Raw genomic sequence first — 16,830 nt, forward strand, 5'->3', positions numbered from 1 at the left:
ACCACTTTAGCGCTGAGGCCTTTGGACAGAACCGGTTAGCTCACCTAATCCCAAGGATGCGGAGGCAAGCTAAACCATGACCAACACCTAAGACACTGGCGTAAAAACTGAGGTACTCCTCCTATGGGAGGGGGTTATATAGGGAGGGGCATTTCCTGTTTGAGATTGCCAGTGTCAACACCTGAAGGTACTCCATATAACCCATATAGTAATGAATGCCGCTCTGTGTCCCGTGATGTAACGATAAAGAAAGGCCTACTAATGCACTTCCGGCGCCAGGTGGCTATATAACTACTTCACCCTAGTGACAGTGAGGTGGGGTAAGGACTATCAATAAAATGTATAATAATATATACAAATGACACCAAAGAGTGGAATTGGTGTTGTTTAAAAAGAGCAGCTATTTAAAATTAAATGGAAAACCATTTAGACATGTATAGAAAGTATCGTGAACGTAAACTTGTGTTCAAACAGATAAAAACAGCGCTCAGAGTAGAAGTGATCTAACTCAAATTAAAAGAGTGATAAATCCTAATGATCGGTGATTTGAGGTGGGTGATCGAACAATGGTATATGTGCACCAAATACCTATGGATACACCATCAAGTGTGGATAAATCCCCTAAACGGGGTAAGCTTACCACAGCAAGTCACTAAAAAAACTTGCTCTCAAATCAGTTGATCATCCAGGGGTGTAGGGGTTAAGCAGCCCAAGCGGAGGTACATGAAAGGACAAAAGAACAAAGATCTCTCATAGTGCAATAAAGAATTGAGGAGCCTGCTGCATCCAGGCAATACAAAGTTCACAGGGGAGTCGGAGACGGACAGAGTGACAGACAGCCCAGCCAACAGTGACATCAGGTGATGGTGACAGAGGGGGATCCGATGGAGGCAGGGGGGTGATGGTGGCACCACAGAAGGGGACGATGGAGGCAGGGGGTGATGTGACAAAATAAAATAAGGTTTCACCGCCGTCACCGAAGACCTTCTGCCCGAAGGGGCCGCGCGAGTGCTGCGGATGTCTGTAGAGGCCCTCAGTTGAAGTCGGAAGTGACGAAACGCGTCAGGGCGTGGCTACAGACAGCGCTACACAGAAGTCTTGTTTGCGTTCCATCGCGCTCCACCATCGACCATCGACCATCGACCATCGACAGCGAGGAAAACCTACACAACGCATCCGCAGCACTCGCGCGGCCCCTTCGGGCAGGAGGTCTTCGGTGACGGCGGTGAAACCTTTTTCATTTATGTTTATACACAGCACACATATTGTACGGGCATTTACTAGTGGGCTTCACCCATCCTATTCGGGGTTATTGTAGGGCAATATTGCACTATGAGAGATCTTTGTTCTTTTGTCCTTTCATGTACCTCCGCTTGGGCTGCTTAACCCCTACACCCCTGGATGATCAACTGATTTGAGAGCAAGTTTTTTTAGTGACTTGCTGTGGTAAGCTTACCCCGTTTAGGGGATTTATCCACACTTGATGGTGTATCCATAGGTATTTGGTGCACATATACCATTGTTCGATCACCCACCTCAAATCACCGATCATTAGGATTTATACTTGAGTATATACGCAAAAAAAATCAAAGAATTCTGCACGTAGTCCCTATCTCCAGATAATACCTCAAGTATCATGTGGTATAATACTGGTAGAATTTACCCATGGATCCCAGCCTCTAGCCTCATATGTCAATTTGTATAATGGGAGCGCCAAATTAATAGGGGTAAACTAGAAAGCTATAGTAGGGGGAGCTTGAGACTTCCAATGCATGGCGATAAGCAAGGATTCATCATCAATATATTAAAATGGGCACCTTAAGGGATTACAGATATTAGGTATTTGAGTAATCGAGTTGATGAAAGGGGTGACCTCAGACCAAAATGCTTTAACCACTTAAGACCCGGACCAAAATGCAGGTAAACGACCCGGACAGTTTTTGCGATTCGGCACTGCGTCGCTTTAACTGACAATTGCGCGGTCGTGCGACGTGGCTCCCAAACAAAATTTGCGTCCTTTTTTCCCCCACAAATAGAGCTTTCTTTTGGTGGTATTTGATCACCTCTGCGGTTTTTATTTTTTGCGCTATAAACAAAAATAGAGCGACAATTTTGAAAAAAATTCAATATTTTTTCCTTTTTGCTATAATAAATATCCCCCAAAAATAGATAAAACGTTTTTTTCCCTCAGTTTAGGCCGATACGTATTCTTCTACCTAGTTTTGGTAAAAAAAAAAAAAAAATCGCAATAAGCGTTTATCGATTGGTTTGCGCAAAATTTATAGTGTTTACAAAACAGGGGATAGTTATATTGCATTTTTATTAATAATTTTTTTTTTTTACTACCAATGGCGGTAATCAGTGATTATTTTTGTGACCGCGACATTATAGCGGACACATCGGACAATTTTGACACATTTTTGGAACAATTGTCATTTTCACAGCAAAAAAATCTAAAAAAATGCATTGTTTACTGTGAAAATTGCAATTGCAGTTTGGGAGTTAAATACTAGGGGGCGCTGAGGGGTTAAGTGTGACCTCATATGTGTTTCTAACTGTAGGGGGGCAGGGCTGGATGTGTGACATCATTGATCGCGTTTTCCTATATCAGGGAACACACCATCAAAGACAGCGCCACAGTGAAGAACGGGGAAGCTATGTTTACACACAGCTCACCTCGTTCTGCAGCTCCGGGAACCGATTGCGGGACTCCAGCGGCGATCGGACCCGCGGTCACGGAGCTTCGGACCGGGTCGCGGGTGCGCACCCCACAGCAGGGCACTTAAAGAGGATGTACCGGTACGTGCTTGTGCCCAGCCGTACCATTCTGCCGACTTATATGTGCAGGAGGCGGTCCTTAAGTGGTTAAAGAGGTTGTATACCCTTCTTAAATTTTTACCTACAGGCAAGCCTACAATAAGAAGGCTTACCTGTAGGTAAAATGAATACCCTGTATGGTTTAGGAGATATTCACTTTGCATGCAGCTGCTGACATGAGCTGTGAAGGCCCGGCAGATGCTGCCGGACCTTGGGGGAAAGAATACTCCCGCGTGCATGTGGCCACTCACAGTGCCGGAAACACAAACCTGGAAGAAATGCAGAAGGCAAAATGTCAGCTCCCTCGGCGTAGACCGGGATGCGATACAGGGACTTTGTTCAAAGGTGAGCATTTCATAATAAGCCAATTGGCAGTGCATACTAGCTCATTATGCCTTTGCCTTACAGGGTTTTGTTCTTTTTTTTGTATGTGTTTTTTTCCCTATGTGCGGGTATACAACCGCTTTAAAAAGGTGGGCATTGAAAATACTATGTGATAAAAACATGCCATCTGCTGAGGAGGATTTGGTACAGATAGAGGGCAACCTCTTCAAAACAAGAAAGGAGATAGAGAGTATAAGACAACATATATAGAAACTTGGTCAGGATAACTTTATCCCTAGAGGAGAGAAACACAGGGACCTGTAGCGTGAGAATTTCTCCACAACTTCTGATATGTCTGAGCGCCATCTGGAATCCGTAAAATTAAGTCTGTCGGTTCTAGAGTGAAGTAGGGAAGAATAATATGTAGAAATTCGTTTAAAATGAGAAAAATCATTCAAGAGGTGTTTCAAAAGGTGAGGGATGTAAAGAGATATTACGCAGGCCAAATTGAGCTACAGCCATATGTACTAATTGTAGATACCAATAATAAGCTGTGGATGGGAGATATAAAAAAAAACAAAAAAAACAAACAAACACATACACACAAAAAAGGAGCGAAAGGTATCCGATAAAAATAAGTGTAAAATCTATTTTACAGTCAGTACAGTCTATTTTAGTCATGGATAAAATACTTGTACTCTCCCTGCCCATAGTGTTTTGGCGGTGAATTCAATTTTGTAGGGGATTCACAAGATGTATGATGCCCAGGCTGAGACTGCATTAATAATTTCAGGAGAGAACCATCAATAAGCATGAGCCAAATGAAAGGCAATTTAATAGGTTTGGAGGTTGGAGACTGCAAAGCCCCCCTTCCAGAACAGGCAGCTACAGCATGTCCCTAGCGATTCCAACAACTCTACCTCCCAAAATAAAGGATACAAGGATAGAGTCAGTCTCATGAAGCAGTGTTAATGGATATACACTGTGGAATTACCTAGTACATAGAGGAAGTGAGGCAGGAAAATTATTTTGAATATATTCACCCTACATAATAAAAAGGTCAAGGGAAGATTGGACAAAACTTTTAGAGTTAACCAGTGAGAGGGTCCAAATTATTCTTAAAGGGTCACTAAAGGAATTTGTTTTTTCTTTAAAATAACAAACATGTTATACTTACCTTCACTGTGCAGTTCGTTTTGCACAGTGTGGCCCGGATCCACGTATTCTGGGGTCCCTCGTGGCTGTCTCTGGTCCTCCCGGCGAATACTCCCCACAGTCATGCGAGCGCTCGCATGGTGGTCAGTAATTGTGAGCGCGCGCCCGTGATACAGCGAGCGGCCATAGCCGCGTCACTGGATGTGATTGAAAGCAGCGCCAGCCAATGGCTGCGCTGCTCTCAATCCATCCGCTCTAGCCAATCAGTGGCCAGGCTGATCGGCGAAGAAGATCTCAGGGCCGTGCGCGGGACATTCGAGGAGTCAGGTAAGTATAACGGGGGCTCAGGGGGGGCCGGCAGCATCAGATGTTTTTTCACCTTATTGCATAGATTGCATTAAGGTGAAAAAACATTTTCCTTTACAACTCCTTTAATGTATGAGGAAAGAGGTTGTTAGATTATTATGCTTAGATAACAGAAACTAGAGACAATTTTGATATTTGCTCTTTTGGCAGCCAGTGAGGTTACCAGCGCATGTGCTACGAAAGAACAGCATACCTGTACCATTCCTTCAGAGCACTGTGCCGTGGCCATGCCTCCGGCACCCATTCAAGCTGCTAGAGCCCACAAACCCGAAAAAAAAAAAAAAAAAAGACAGGATATAGATGCAAGTCGCCCTGTCAGCTGTGAAAGGACACCGCTAGAGGGCTTTATTCAAGATAAGCATTTCATAGTGTGCTAGTATGCAATGCATACTAGCACATTATGCCATTGCAGGGCATTTGTTTTAATTGTTTTAACTGCCGTGGTTTAGTACCACTTTGGGTTAGAACATAAAGAATTAAAATGCATCTATGGTCAAAAAGAAAAATCATAATTATATATATATATATATATATATATATATATATATATATATATATATATATATATATATATTTTGGGTCCACACTGTATTTCAGTTATTTATTTCCAGTCTACTCCTGCTGTTCTGAATATTGAAGTTTGTAAACTTACTTTGTGAAGGTTCCTAAAAAAATTACTTGCTCAAATTCTGTGACGCTCTTGCAATGTGTTGGCACTTGAGAATTCCTATAAAGTTATGTCTAGATGGTAGTACACTCCCGATAGCATTGCTTGTTACCTCCCAACACATCCCTTAACTTTCTTTCAGAGCTGCTCAGACCTTGGTGATATGAAGCACATTACACTGGGTTAACCTGACCCAAAGTTAAGAGGTTATGGATCCAGGTGTACACAATGGTTGATAAAATCCATGGGAGGCTCTCGCACATCAGCTGATACTAAATGTCTCTTGTCGGGAGTGCACACTCATAACCTACATCTTCATGGCCATCAAAAAATAGCGATAGAACACCAACACTTAGACCCCTTTCACATTGAGCTGCCCATAGAGTCTGCGGTAAAAAGCCGCCATTTTTACCGCCGACGCTATGGGCGGATTTGCGGCGCATTTTAGCCACTAGCAGGGCGCATTTAACCCCCGCTAGTGGCCGAGAAAGGGTTAAAACTGCCCGCAATGCGCTGCTGAAGAAGCGCATTGCGGGCGGTATAGCCGCGCTGTCCCATTGATTTTAATGGGCAGCAGCGGTAAACACACCACTTCTTCACCGCTTCAAAGATGCGGCGAGCAGGACTTTTTTTACCGTCCTGCTAGCGCAACGCTCCAGTGTTAAAGCCCGGACAATAGAGCAGCACTTTTAGGGCGGATTGCAGGGGCTACTTTTAACGCTATAGTGCCTGCAATACGCCCTCAGTGTGAAAGGGGTCTAAGCTTCAAAGAGGTAAAAAAAAGAAGAGAATATTAAAAAGGTACAAATAAAGGTAAAAATAAAAATCTTACGCTGGTCTTTAATGGCACACATGATAAATATCTGCGCACCTGGAAGCCTTGGTTAGATTACTATACGCCCTCCTGATTTACAATGCGCCTTTTGGATTTATACCTAGGAGTACAAGCCCCTTGAGGGCAGGGACTGATGTGAATGTACAAAGTATATGCAAAAGCGCTGTGTAAATTGACAGCGCTATACAAGTACCTGAAATAAATAAAATAAAAGCCGATTCCAAGATCACACTAGCCTCTAGGGCAGGGGTGTCAAACTCAATTTCATCATGGGCCGCATCAGCATTATGATTGCCCTCAAAAGGCCTGGTAGTATCTGTAAGATTAGATGTCCAGCGCATCCCCTCCCCTTACATTAGATGTCAAGAGCCACCCCACCATCAGAAGTTGAGTCCCCCACTCTACCTTACATCACAGCGCACCCCCTTTCCTTATTCTGCTGCTGGGAAGAAGCTGGATGCATAGTTTGAAAGCAAAAAGTAAGGGTCCAGAGGAGGACCAGAGGAGGGCTGGAGCTCTCCTGCAGCTGAAGTGCGAGGGCCACGTGAAATGGCCTGGAGGGCCAGATTCGGCCCCCGTGCCTTGTGTTTGCCACGTATGCTCTAGGGGTTTCACTCCGCCCCCACCAACCCCTTACTATTTCCCCCCTTTCCTTCTCTTTCTTTTTCCCTCGTCTTGTTCTTTTCTTCACAGATTTTTCTGCAGGGAATCCAGTAAATGGTGTAAAGAGATGGCCAGTAGACGGGCAACATTCATAATATGAAAGGGGATTTTTCAAGCAATATTATATTGGATTGTTAAAAATTACTGTTTATGTTATTACAATATTGAGGTTATAAAATAAAAAAAGTGTATACTGTATAGTGTACCAAAGATTTTAAAGAATATATGAACCCAAAACTTTTTGAGAGTGAAGAGCTGAAACCCCGGTAAGGTTTTTAATGACCCCCCACATCCCCACTGGAGAAACGCACTCTCGCCACTTTTCCTGGCAAGCGTAGTCAATGGGAAAGAAAGTATAAAGCCCTGTACACACCACTAGGTTTTTTTTCGTTCAACTCACTCAGGTGAGCCGCTGTACCCAAATCTGATGTTAGTACAGCGATCGCCCCTGCTGAGTTATCGTGTTTGGACAGGGATATGGCCCCCCTGCCAGAACACGCCGGTCAGCGCTCTCAGCCACTGGCTGAGAGTGCTGATCGGGAGCTGGTCGACAGACTTTTTGACAGAACAGCTTCTGCTGGTCCGGCTGCCACACACACGGCCCGAATGTCGGCTGGTTTTTATTTAACCGGCCGATGTCAGACAGCATTCGGCTTGTGTGTACTAGGCTTTAGGGAAATCCAAAATGTTACAGTTGTCACCTGAATAGATGGTGTGGTTGGGAAAGATAATTAAAGGAACATACCCTAACCACGGGCTAGGGTTGCACCGATACAAGTATCAGTGCGGATACCGAGCCTTTGCACGAGTACATGTATTCGTGCAAATGCTCCAATGCCAAATCTGTGTCCTCAGCGTGGCAGGAAGTGGGCACCAATAGGTGTGGGCAGTTACAAGCACCGATCTGTGTGGCTTTCAATAAAACAGCTAACAAAAAAGTCTTGTACATGTTAATTCTGTTCAAAAGTTTAAACATGAAAATTGAAAAATGTTAGTGTGAAACAGCCAGCTCCTTACATATGACTGAAGAGAGTTGGGGGCAGCATTATTACTTTTGAATGTCTTTTTTTTTCCCGTCACTGTAAAATATTTAGAGTGATCCATCGAGCCTGTCTGCTTAATACTTTTTTTTTTTGTTTTGTTTTTGTTAACGTTAAGATCTAGGCTTGTCCCATGCATGTTTAAAACCACTTACTACTGACCCTCTACCTCTACTGGAAGTTTATTTCAAGAATCATTCTACCCTTTCAGCAAAATAATACTTTCCAAGATTAGTTTTGAACTTCCCTCCAGTTAGTTTGAGGTCATGTCTTTGTGTTCTTGATTTGGTTTCATATTGAAAAAACTGCCCTCCGCACTAAAATTGGGCGCACTCATGGAATGGCCACAAACTACGGTACTTAAACATCTCCATATGCAACGTTTAAAAACTGTTACTAGTTTAGAGTTACAGAGAAGGTCTTTTGCTTGAATTATTGCTCTCGCTCCGACGATCGCAGCGATACATCACATGTGTGATTTGAACACAGTTCACATTTGCGGGCGCAACTTACATATGCGCTTTCATTGGTGAGCATCAAATCCCTCCTTTGCAAAACACCGAAATCTGCATTTTGGAATACTAGGGATTTTTATTTTTTACAATCTGTGCTATTGGCAGCCTCGATTTCGGCTTTGTTCGGGACACCGGCCAGCTAGCAGGTCGCTCAGGTCTCCCGGTGGGGACATCCCCTCCTGCTCCTTGTGATAACGGCTGAGTGGCTGCTGAGCCGCATCGGTTGTCATCACCATAAAGCCGCCCGCCAGCTCTAAAAAACAGCTTCACCCCGGTACAACCACTTCCTCAAAACATCGTACAGATGAACGTACAGAGCCTGGTCTAGTGACTGGTCTCTGTTCTGAGTGAACCCCATTTACAACCATACTATGGTATCCATCCTTTAGTCAACTGCATATCCAATGAACCACTCAAATGGTTAAGTCCCAACTTGAACAACTTTTGCATTAGATCATTAATTGGAACTGTATCAAATGCCTTGCTGAAATCAACATATGCTATGTCCACAGTACCACCCTGGTCCAAAACATTGGTAAAATAGTCAAAAAAATAGTCAAAAAATTCAATCAGATTAGTCAATAATCTGCCCTCAGTAAAGTAATGCTGCTTTGGGCCGGGAAAGTTGTGTAATTTTAAGCGATCAATGATCCTTTTTCCAGGAGCGATTCCATTAACTTGACTACAACCAATGTTAAACTCACTGGCCTATAATTGCCAGCGTCTACCTTGCTGCCCTTCTTGTGGACAGGTACAATATTAGCTGGCTTCCAATCATGAGGAACTTCTCCTGTTAGAAGAGATTGATTAAAAAGATCCATCACTGGTCCAACAACTATACCTCAAAGTTCTCTTAAACCCTGATGGTATTCATTCCAGAGTTCTATTAGGCTTTAATCAAGCCAGTTCCTCGGCTACCTCGGTCTCCAGAAATCCTAAAAATGAACCATCATTACTAGTCATTAGTGGTGGTCTGAAATCCAGTAATTGTTCTGTGATTTTCTGTTGTACAAAATACAAAAATACTGTAAGTTTTTTGTATTTTTGGAGTCCAAATTCTGATTGGGGTATGTTCTTAGTTTTCCACACTCAGGTCCTGGAGCAGAAGATTAGTTAGGTATTGTTTCTTCATGTTTTTTAATTGAAAGTCTGTTATTTCTAACCTTATGACAATATTGTATATAAGATTGTACTGCCTACATGTTCAGGTACTACCTTAGGTTTATGACTCTACAGAAAGAGTATGTTATTGAAGGTAGAAGTAACTGGCTTAGCCAACACTTTATCTGCTAGAGAAAGCAACAATTGTGGCCCAGATTCTGAAAGGACTTATGACGGCGCAGCGCCATGTACGCCGTCGTAAGTCCTAATCCGAGCCGTCGTATCTATGCGCCTGATTCTTAGAATCAGTTACGCATAGATATCCATTAGATCCGACATGCGTAAGTCTCTTACGCCGTCGGATCGTAACTTCATTTTTCCGCTGGCCGCTAGGGGCGTGCAAGCCGATTTACTCGTCAAAATATGTAAATCAGCTAGATACGCGAATTCACGAACGTATGCCCGGCCGACGCAGTAAAGTTACAACGTTTACGTTAGGCTTTTCCCGGCGTATAGTTGCCCCTGCTATATGAGGCATAAGTGCGGCGTAACAATGTTAAGTATGGCCGTCGTTCCCGCGTCGAAATTTGAAAAAGTTACGTCGTTTGCGTAAGTCGTCCGTGAATGGGGCTGGACAACATTTACGTTCACGTCTAAACCAATGACGTCCTTGCGGCGTACTTTGAAGCAATGCACACTGGGAAATTCCACGGACGGCGCATGCGCCGTTCGGGAAAAACGTCAATCACGTCGGGTCACAGTAGATTTACATAAAACACGCCCCCCTGATCCAAATTTGAATTAGGCAGGCTTACGCCGGCCGATTTATGCTGCGCCGCTGCAACTTACGGAGCAAGTGCTTTGAGAATACAGCACTTGCCCGTCTAAGTTGCGGCGGCGTAACGTAATACGGATACGTTACGCCGCCGCAGAGATACGCCGCTGGACGAGAATCTGGCCCTGTGTTTGCAAAACTGGTGTAACCACGTGTCTATTGGAGAGCAGAATTCTAAGCCTAGAAGCGTTAAACTATCCATACACTGATAGAAATTTGGCCAAACCAACAGGGGCAGCTGAAGTTCGATCAGTGTGTGGGCTCTCCAGCTCGACAGAATTGGATTGTTTAATCGACTTCTGACGAAGGGACATGCCGAGGGATTCCTTCATCCACATCCACGTACAAAAATGAAAATTCATTACAGTCAAGACTGGAGAGAAGAGATTGTATGTTGCATGTTCAGTGTTAACGTTGTTGTAAACCCTTTACTACCACTTTTACCTACAGGTAAGCCTATAATAAGGCTTACCTGCAGGTACCGTGAATATCTTCTAAACTTGCACCGTTTAGGAGATATTAACTATATCCGCATGTGCCAACGTCATCGGCACATGCGCACTGAACAAACGGTGGCATTTGTACACGGGAGTGACGTCATCACAGCCCTGACCAATCAGCGCCGGAGCCACGAATCCAGAAGCAACTCTGGTGGAAGATGTTCACGCTGTGCTCGGAGGGCTGACACCGATCTAGGGCATCGTTCTAAGGTAAGTATTTCATAGTGAGCTAGTATGTGATGCATACTAGCTCATTATGCCTTTGTTCTGCAGGGTTTGTTTGATATTTTTTCCCCTCTGAGGTTTACAACCTCTTTGGGCTTTACAGAAAAATGTCTACTTATCCAATCAAGGGTTCATTCAAAAAAAAAATGTTGACGCACTGCGTCATTTGTGCACTTACACACATTTTGTTGTATATACACACACAATTATATCCATCTACAGTATCTAAGCTCAATGTCCCGTTTTATACTCTGTACCCTTCGGACTTTACCACATCTGCTAAAACCTTTATTGTACAATTGGATTGTTACATGTGTAATACACAGTACGCCAACACTGTATGCACTGCACGGCTTACATTTTAGGTTTCTAAAGCCACCTTCTTGCATTTTGACAGCCAAGGGCATGCTAAACGTCATAGCTACCCCTTTCAGTTGGCTGACACACAGGGGTTGATTTACTATATCTGGACAGTGCAAAATCTGGCACAGTTCTGCATAGAAATCAGCTTCCATGTTTTCTTGTCAGAGCTTAACTGAACAAGCTGAATTTAGAAGCCGATTGGCTACCATGCACAACTGCACCAGAGTTTGTACTCTCCCGTTTTACCCACAGAATACACTCAGGCTCTCCAATGGGCATGAAATGACTAGTCGTTCAATAAGTTCGACACACTTAAAGATACACGTTGTTGAGTAGTGGGGGGCTAAACCGTTGCACGTGTGAAGTGTAAAATTCTCTAGTGGTGCCTGCACATAGTTGCAACAGCCTCCCAAACACTCTTGTCACAGCCAAAAGCAAGACCTACAGGAATAGCTCAGACACATCCAGGTAGCGTCAAATTTTGGTGATAAGCCCCAACCTTCTCACACATTCCAATTAATCTCTATCATGCCCAACCTCACATGCTGTAAAAAGTCATCATTACAGACTACTTTTTTCTTTTTATCAGGATTTAATTGCAGTTTCTGCTTCTGTTCTACAGATAATTTATAGGGATGGGTTCAGGCATGTTTGGATCGTAGTCCCAACCCACCTGAGCACTCCTGCCAGGAAGCAGGCACTGCACAACGCCAAGACAGCGAGGCATTTCCCAGTCCGCAGCTGCACATACACACACACTTCTCATGATTGGCGATGTGCAGCGATGGCATGCAGACTGGATGGCTCAGGTGGGTTGGGACTAGGATCCAAACACACCCGAGCCCACCTCTAATAATGAAAGGCTACCTTTAAAAATAAAAGTGCTTGCTAAAAAAAAGTGTGCCAAGGAGGAAAGTATACCTTTACTAGAATCATATAAGCAGTATGTGTTCTAAAAAACCCAGGGACTGGTACCTGAAAATATGTTACCAAATATAAAAAGGCCTAGTGAAGTTAATTGCTAGGGATGCAACTGCAAATAAACTCTCTGCAGACTTCTAAGAGGGGTAGAAAGCTAGTTGCAAGGTGGAAAAGGGAATGAAGCATAACATTGTCCGAGACAGGCTTCATTTCCTGTCAATTTTTCAGGAGTATGAAAACAAGATAAAATGGCATGTTTTGCCTGGGGATAGCCTATAAAACACAAAATGATGCCAACATACTAAGCGGAAAAAAATAAAATAAAAATGTAGCTAGCTTCTCAGTCACGGGCCTTGGATTAACCCTTTGATCTCATAACTTAGAACCTCAAAATCTGACCAATTCAGCAATCACTGAAACCTTTCAATTAAATATTTTACTGCAGACAGGAAGGAATAAAAAGCGCACACAAACACACACGCGCCATTAAAAAGAAACTGTACATGTCCTGATCAGACAAGCATGCTAGCTTGTGTCTTCCTAATGGCTGCCGCTTTGGGCAAAGGATTTTGATATATTCTTCATTTTAGGCACTGATAACTTTTACATACACAAGTACATTTTCATTGCAGATATACATTTGCTTCAAACAGTTCTATGGAGTATAGAAATGACAAACCACAAAATGACCTTGTACTCTAGTTATTAATCGTAGTAAACCTCAGCATGAATATCCATGGCCTCATTCGTTGTACTACCCTATAAATGCTGCATATGATATGATTGTTCTCTTTTGTCTGTATGTTATGCTTCTATAGTAAATTCTTACCTCCCAGCAGATCAGACAGTAGTGGCCCGCACTCCTCAGGTATTGAGTAGTCTCCCTTTCCAATATTTTCAAATAGTTTGTATATATTATCCCCTTCAAAGGGGTACAGCCCAGTAGTGATATTATACCTATGCAAAGAGATACAGGTTAAAAACTTGTAATTTTTTAAGCGATTAAAACAGCTAAAATTCCATCAACAATATGGCTGTTTAAACCAAGCCAATTGTAAAGAAAATGGAGGGGTAATTGGTATACGCATGGATTGTCCACAAGTAATTGCACACTGGTAAACTCACAAGGTCACGCCTGCTGACCAGATATCCACTTTGAACCCTGAGAAGGTGTCCAGGCCATTCGCAATCTCTGGAGGCTGAAATGCAGGCGACCCCTGGCTGGTCTTGCACGTGTCACCCTCTGCAAACGGGTGTAAGGCCTGTGGAGAGAAAGGAGGTGACCCCATATTGCCTTACCCCACTGCTGGAGTGGCTTATCCTAGGAGTAACCCCCTGATCTCTCACAACCTACCTCTGCAACACCTAGATCTGAGATTTTGAGCGTCCCGTCTGTTGTGAGCAGCAAGTTCCCAGGTTTGATGTCTTTATGCACAATTCCCTGACTATGAAGATACTCCAGACCATCCACTAGCTGGCAGAAATAACTGAAAGAAAAAAAGGAAAGAAAAAAAAAAGTTCCTAAAATCAAAATAACTACAAATAATAAAAAACATACAAAAATAAAAAAAAATATGTCACATATAGAATGCATGGACTAAAAAAATTACACTGAAAATGGAAAACAGTGACCAGAAAAAAAAAAAAAGAATTTTAAAGTACGTATAGCCAATTTATTGTTGTTTTTTTCCATTTTGGACAGAAGTAGAAATTTATAAGAATCCCTATCATTTTGACTGTCGACACTGCCATAAATGTTCCTGATGAAGAAGGCAATGGCAGATCTGATCTGTTCCATTCAGACTTTGTGCACCTAAATAAAGACATGTAAGGCCCAGAGTTCAAGGATGGTGGGCACCTTTGTGTTCGTAAACAGGCTGGACTAAAACAGGGTTTGACAGATTTTCTTGGAATCTATGAGCCAGCTAAAAAAAGTTAGGAGCCAAAAAACGCACCCCGTCCCGCCAAGCTTGCGCGCAGAAGCGAGCGCATACGTGAGTAGCGCCCGCATATGTAAATGGTATTCAAACCACACGTGAGGTATCGCTGCGATTGGTAGAGCGAGAGCAATAATTCTAGCTCTAGACCTCCTCTAACTCAAAACATGCAACCTGTAGATTTTTTTAAACGTCGCCAACGGAGATTTTAAAGGGTAAAAGTTTGTCGCTATTCCACGAGCGGACGCAATTTTGAAGTGTGACATGTTGGGTATCAATTTACTCAGCGTAACTTTATCTTTCACAATATAAAAAAAATTGGGCCAACTTTACTGTCGTCTTATTTTTTTTAATTAAAAAAAAAAAGTGTATTTTTCCCCCCAACAAAGTTCTAATTAGAGGGAAGGAGATGGAAGTGAAAAGAGTGAAAAACACATTAGAACTGCTGTTTTTCTACTTGTAACGTAATCTGTAATGCCAACGACCACCACAAGATGGCACCAGATCACAGAAGGAAGATGAGGTCTGCAGAAGGCCGCGGCCGGTAAATGGGGCCACGGGTTTGTGGCCTTCTGCAGGCCTCGGCTTCCTTCTGTGAAGGCCGCGGCCTCAATTACCGGCAGGCCCGCCACGATCGCGCGCCGGCCAGTAATTGAGTCCACTGCTTTGCGGCCTTCTGCTGGCTTAAGCTTCCCCCAGGCGCCAGGTCACAATTTCTTGTCGCAGTTGCAACCACTCCTTAGCAGTGACCAAAGTTTTGACTTTTTGCTCCAGAAGGTCCCTGAGACCTTGATTGGAATCTGCCAATCTAAGGAAACACAGGAAGTATTGCTGTGCCCGATCCAAAATGTCCAGTCCAGCATTTTAGCCTAAGTGTTCTACACAGACAGACTAATACAAAAAACAAGGCAAGAGGCTTCTAGCAAGCCATCAAAGGGAACCAAATGTTCAACAAGCGTAGTGCAAACAGCAGTGACTGTTACATTACATCTGACTGGAAGAATCTCTTAAAAAGGGATCCAATGGAGGTGGCACAAACAAGCAAACCTTCCTGGATCCAACTCCACTCCTTGGGCGAGAGGCCCTCTCTGCTCTCTGTTTTTCTCCCTTTCTCCCCCTTACCTCCAGCTTTTCCTGATCTGGGGACATCTATACCCAACACCCCCTCCCCCTCTGGTTATTCTCTCTTTTCTACTCTTTTTTTTTGGGACCCAAATGATGGGATCTGCTTTTCAGATATAGTACATATGCTGGTCTACATTTGGCTTTTAGATTGCCCCATCCCTGGGTTTACCAGGCCTAAGGGAAGTACCATTTCCCAGGAAGTTAATTGAAAAGTTCCAATCTAAGGTTACTTCATCTTATTATATATTTTACTGTTTTTTTTTTTGCATTAAAGCGTATATGCCATGGTCCTCTTTATAAATGTATGATGGACATCCCAGCGAGATGCACTGAGCACCATCTTCAAACGTATTGTTGTTATGTATGTGCAACACTGGGCTTGCCGTTTTCCGATGTGACCTTTGTGTACCCAATTGTTATCTAATTGAGATACTGTAAACACTGCTCCCTTTGGCTGTTACTTGTAACTTACTTTGGTAAATAAAAGGAATAAAAAAAAGAATAAAAAAGGGGGGGGGGAGAGATCTGAAAAAAAATAATAATATATATATATATATATTATATATATATATATACACATATATATATATATATATATATATATATATATATATACACACATATACATACATATACATACATATACATATACATATACACACATATATATATCACAGCCAAAATTGGGACACAAGGAGAACATGGTTCTATAAAAGGGCTTCTGACGCCCCCAAGTTCTTAAATGTAGTCACATCTTTTACCGAATTGGTAGGAGACCACAATAAATAAGAAATGGCCAAACACACAGAGGGAACAGAATACTTATCAACAAAGTACCACTTTGGGTTAACGCACATCGCCTTACTAACATTGGAGCAATATGTAGAGATAGAAAGACTCCTTAGGGGTAAACTTATCGAACAAGGACTTGAGTAATCTAGGATTAGAGTCTCTGCAGCCAATTGTCAGGCGCTGACAATCCCACAGGCAATTCCTATACAGAATCTGCTGGGGAGGGAGCAGAAGCATGGTAACGGTCTCTCTGCTCAGTCAGAAAAAGAACCGAGTAACTTGAATCCTGAACGACAGTAAAATCCCCAGCCGGAAAGGCAGAGGACCAGGTAGACCAAGACCGACTCTGAAGATGAGAGACTGACAACATCACTTCAGGTTGTAGACAACACCCTCAATAGGCACACTATAAACAGCCCCTAACCCATTAGTAAAAAGGGAGTGGAGGGGCACCTGGTACAGTAGGACTGTAGTACCCTATGCATCTAGAATTAAACATGTTGCAACTGCAATACAGTTAAGCAATGTACAGGCTCTGGGTAAGGCCTTAAGTACCCATGAACTTCAGACAGCTGGCAGCAGGTGAGGGTTAGTGACCTGAGTGACAAATGGCTGGAGGTGACCAAAGTCACTGTAGGCAAAAAGTAAA

At 43.0% G+C, this 16,830-nt stretch overlaps 1 protein-coding gene across 1 annotated transcript in view; it reads right to left on the reverse strand.

Moving 5' to 3' along the window:
• Nucleotides 1-16,830, reverse strand: part of STK11 (serine/threonine kinase 11) — a 75,062-nt gene that overhangs the window by 35,514 nt on the left and 22,718 nt on the right. Inside the window, exons 4-6 of the mRNA XM_040323890.1 lie at nucleotides 13,682-13,814; nucleotides 13,453-13,589; nucleotides 13,157-13,284 (exon numbers count right to left, since the gene is read on the reverse strand). Of these exons, the coding sequence (XP_040179824.1) occupies nucleotides 13,157-13,284; nucleotides 13,453-13,589; nucleotides 13,682-13,814 (398 nt within the window). The remainder of the gene's footprint in view (nucleotides 1-13,156; nucleotides 13,285-13,452; nucleotides 13,590-13,681; nucleotides 13,815-16,830) is intronic.

The sequence above is a fragment of the Rana temporaria genome, chromosome 1, assembly GCF_905171775.1.
Source record: "Rana temporaria chromosome 1, aRanTem1.1, whole genome shotgun sequence".
Lineage (NCBI taxonomy): Eukaryota > Metazoa > Chordata > Amphibia > Anura > Ranidae > Rana > Rana temporaria.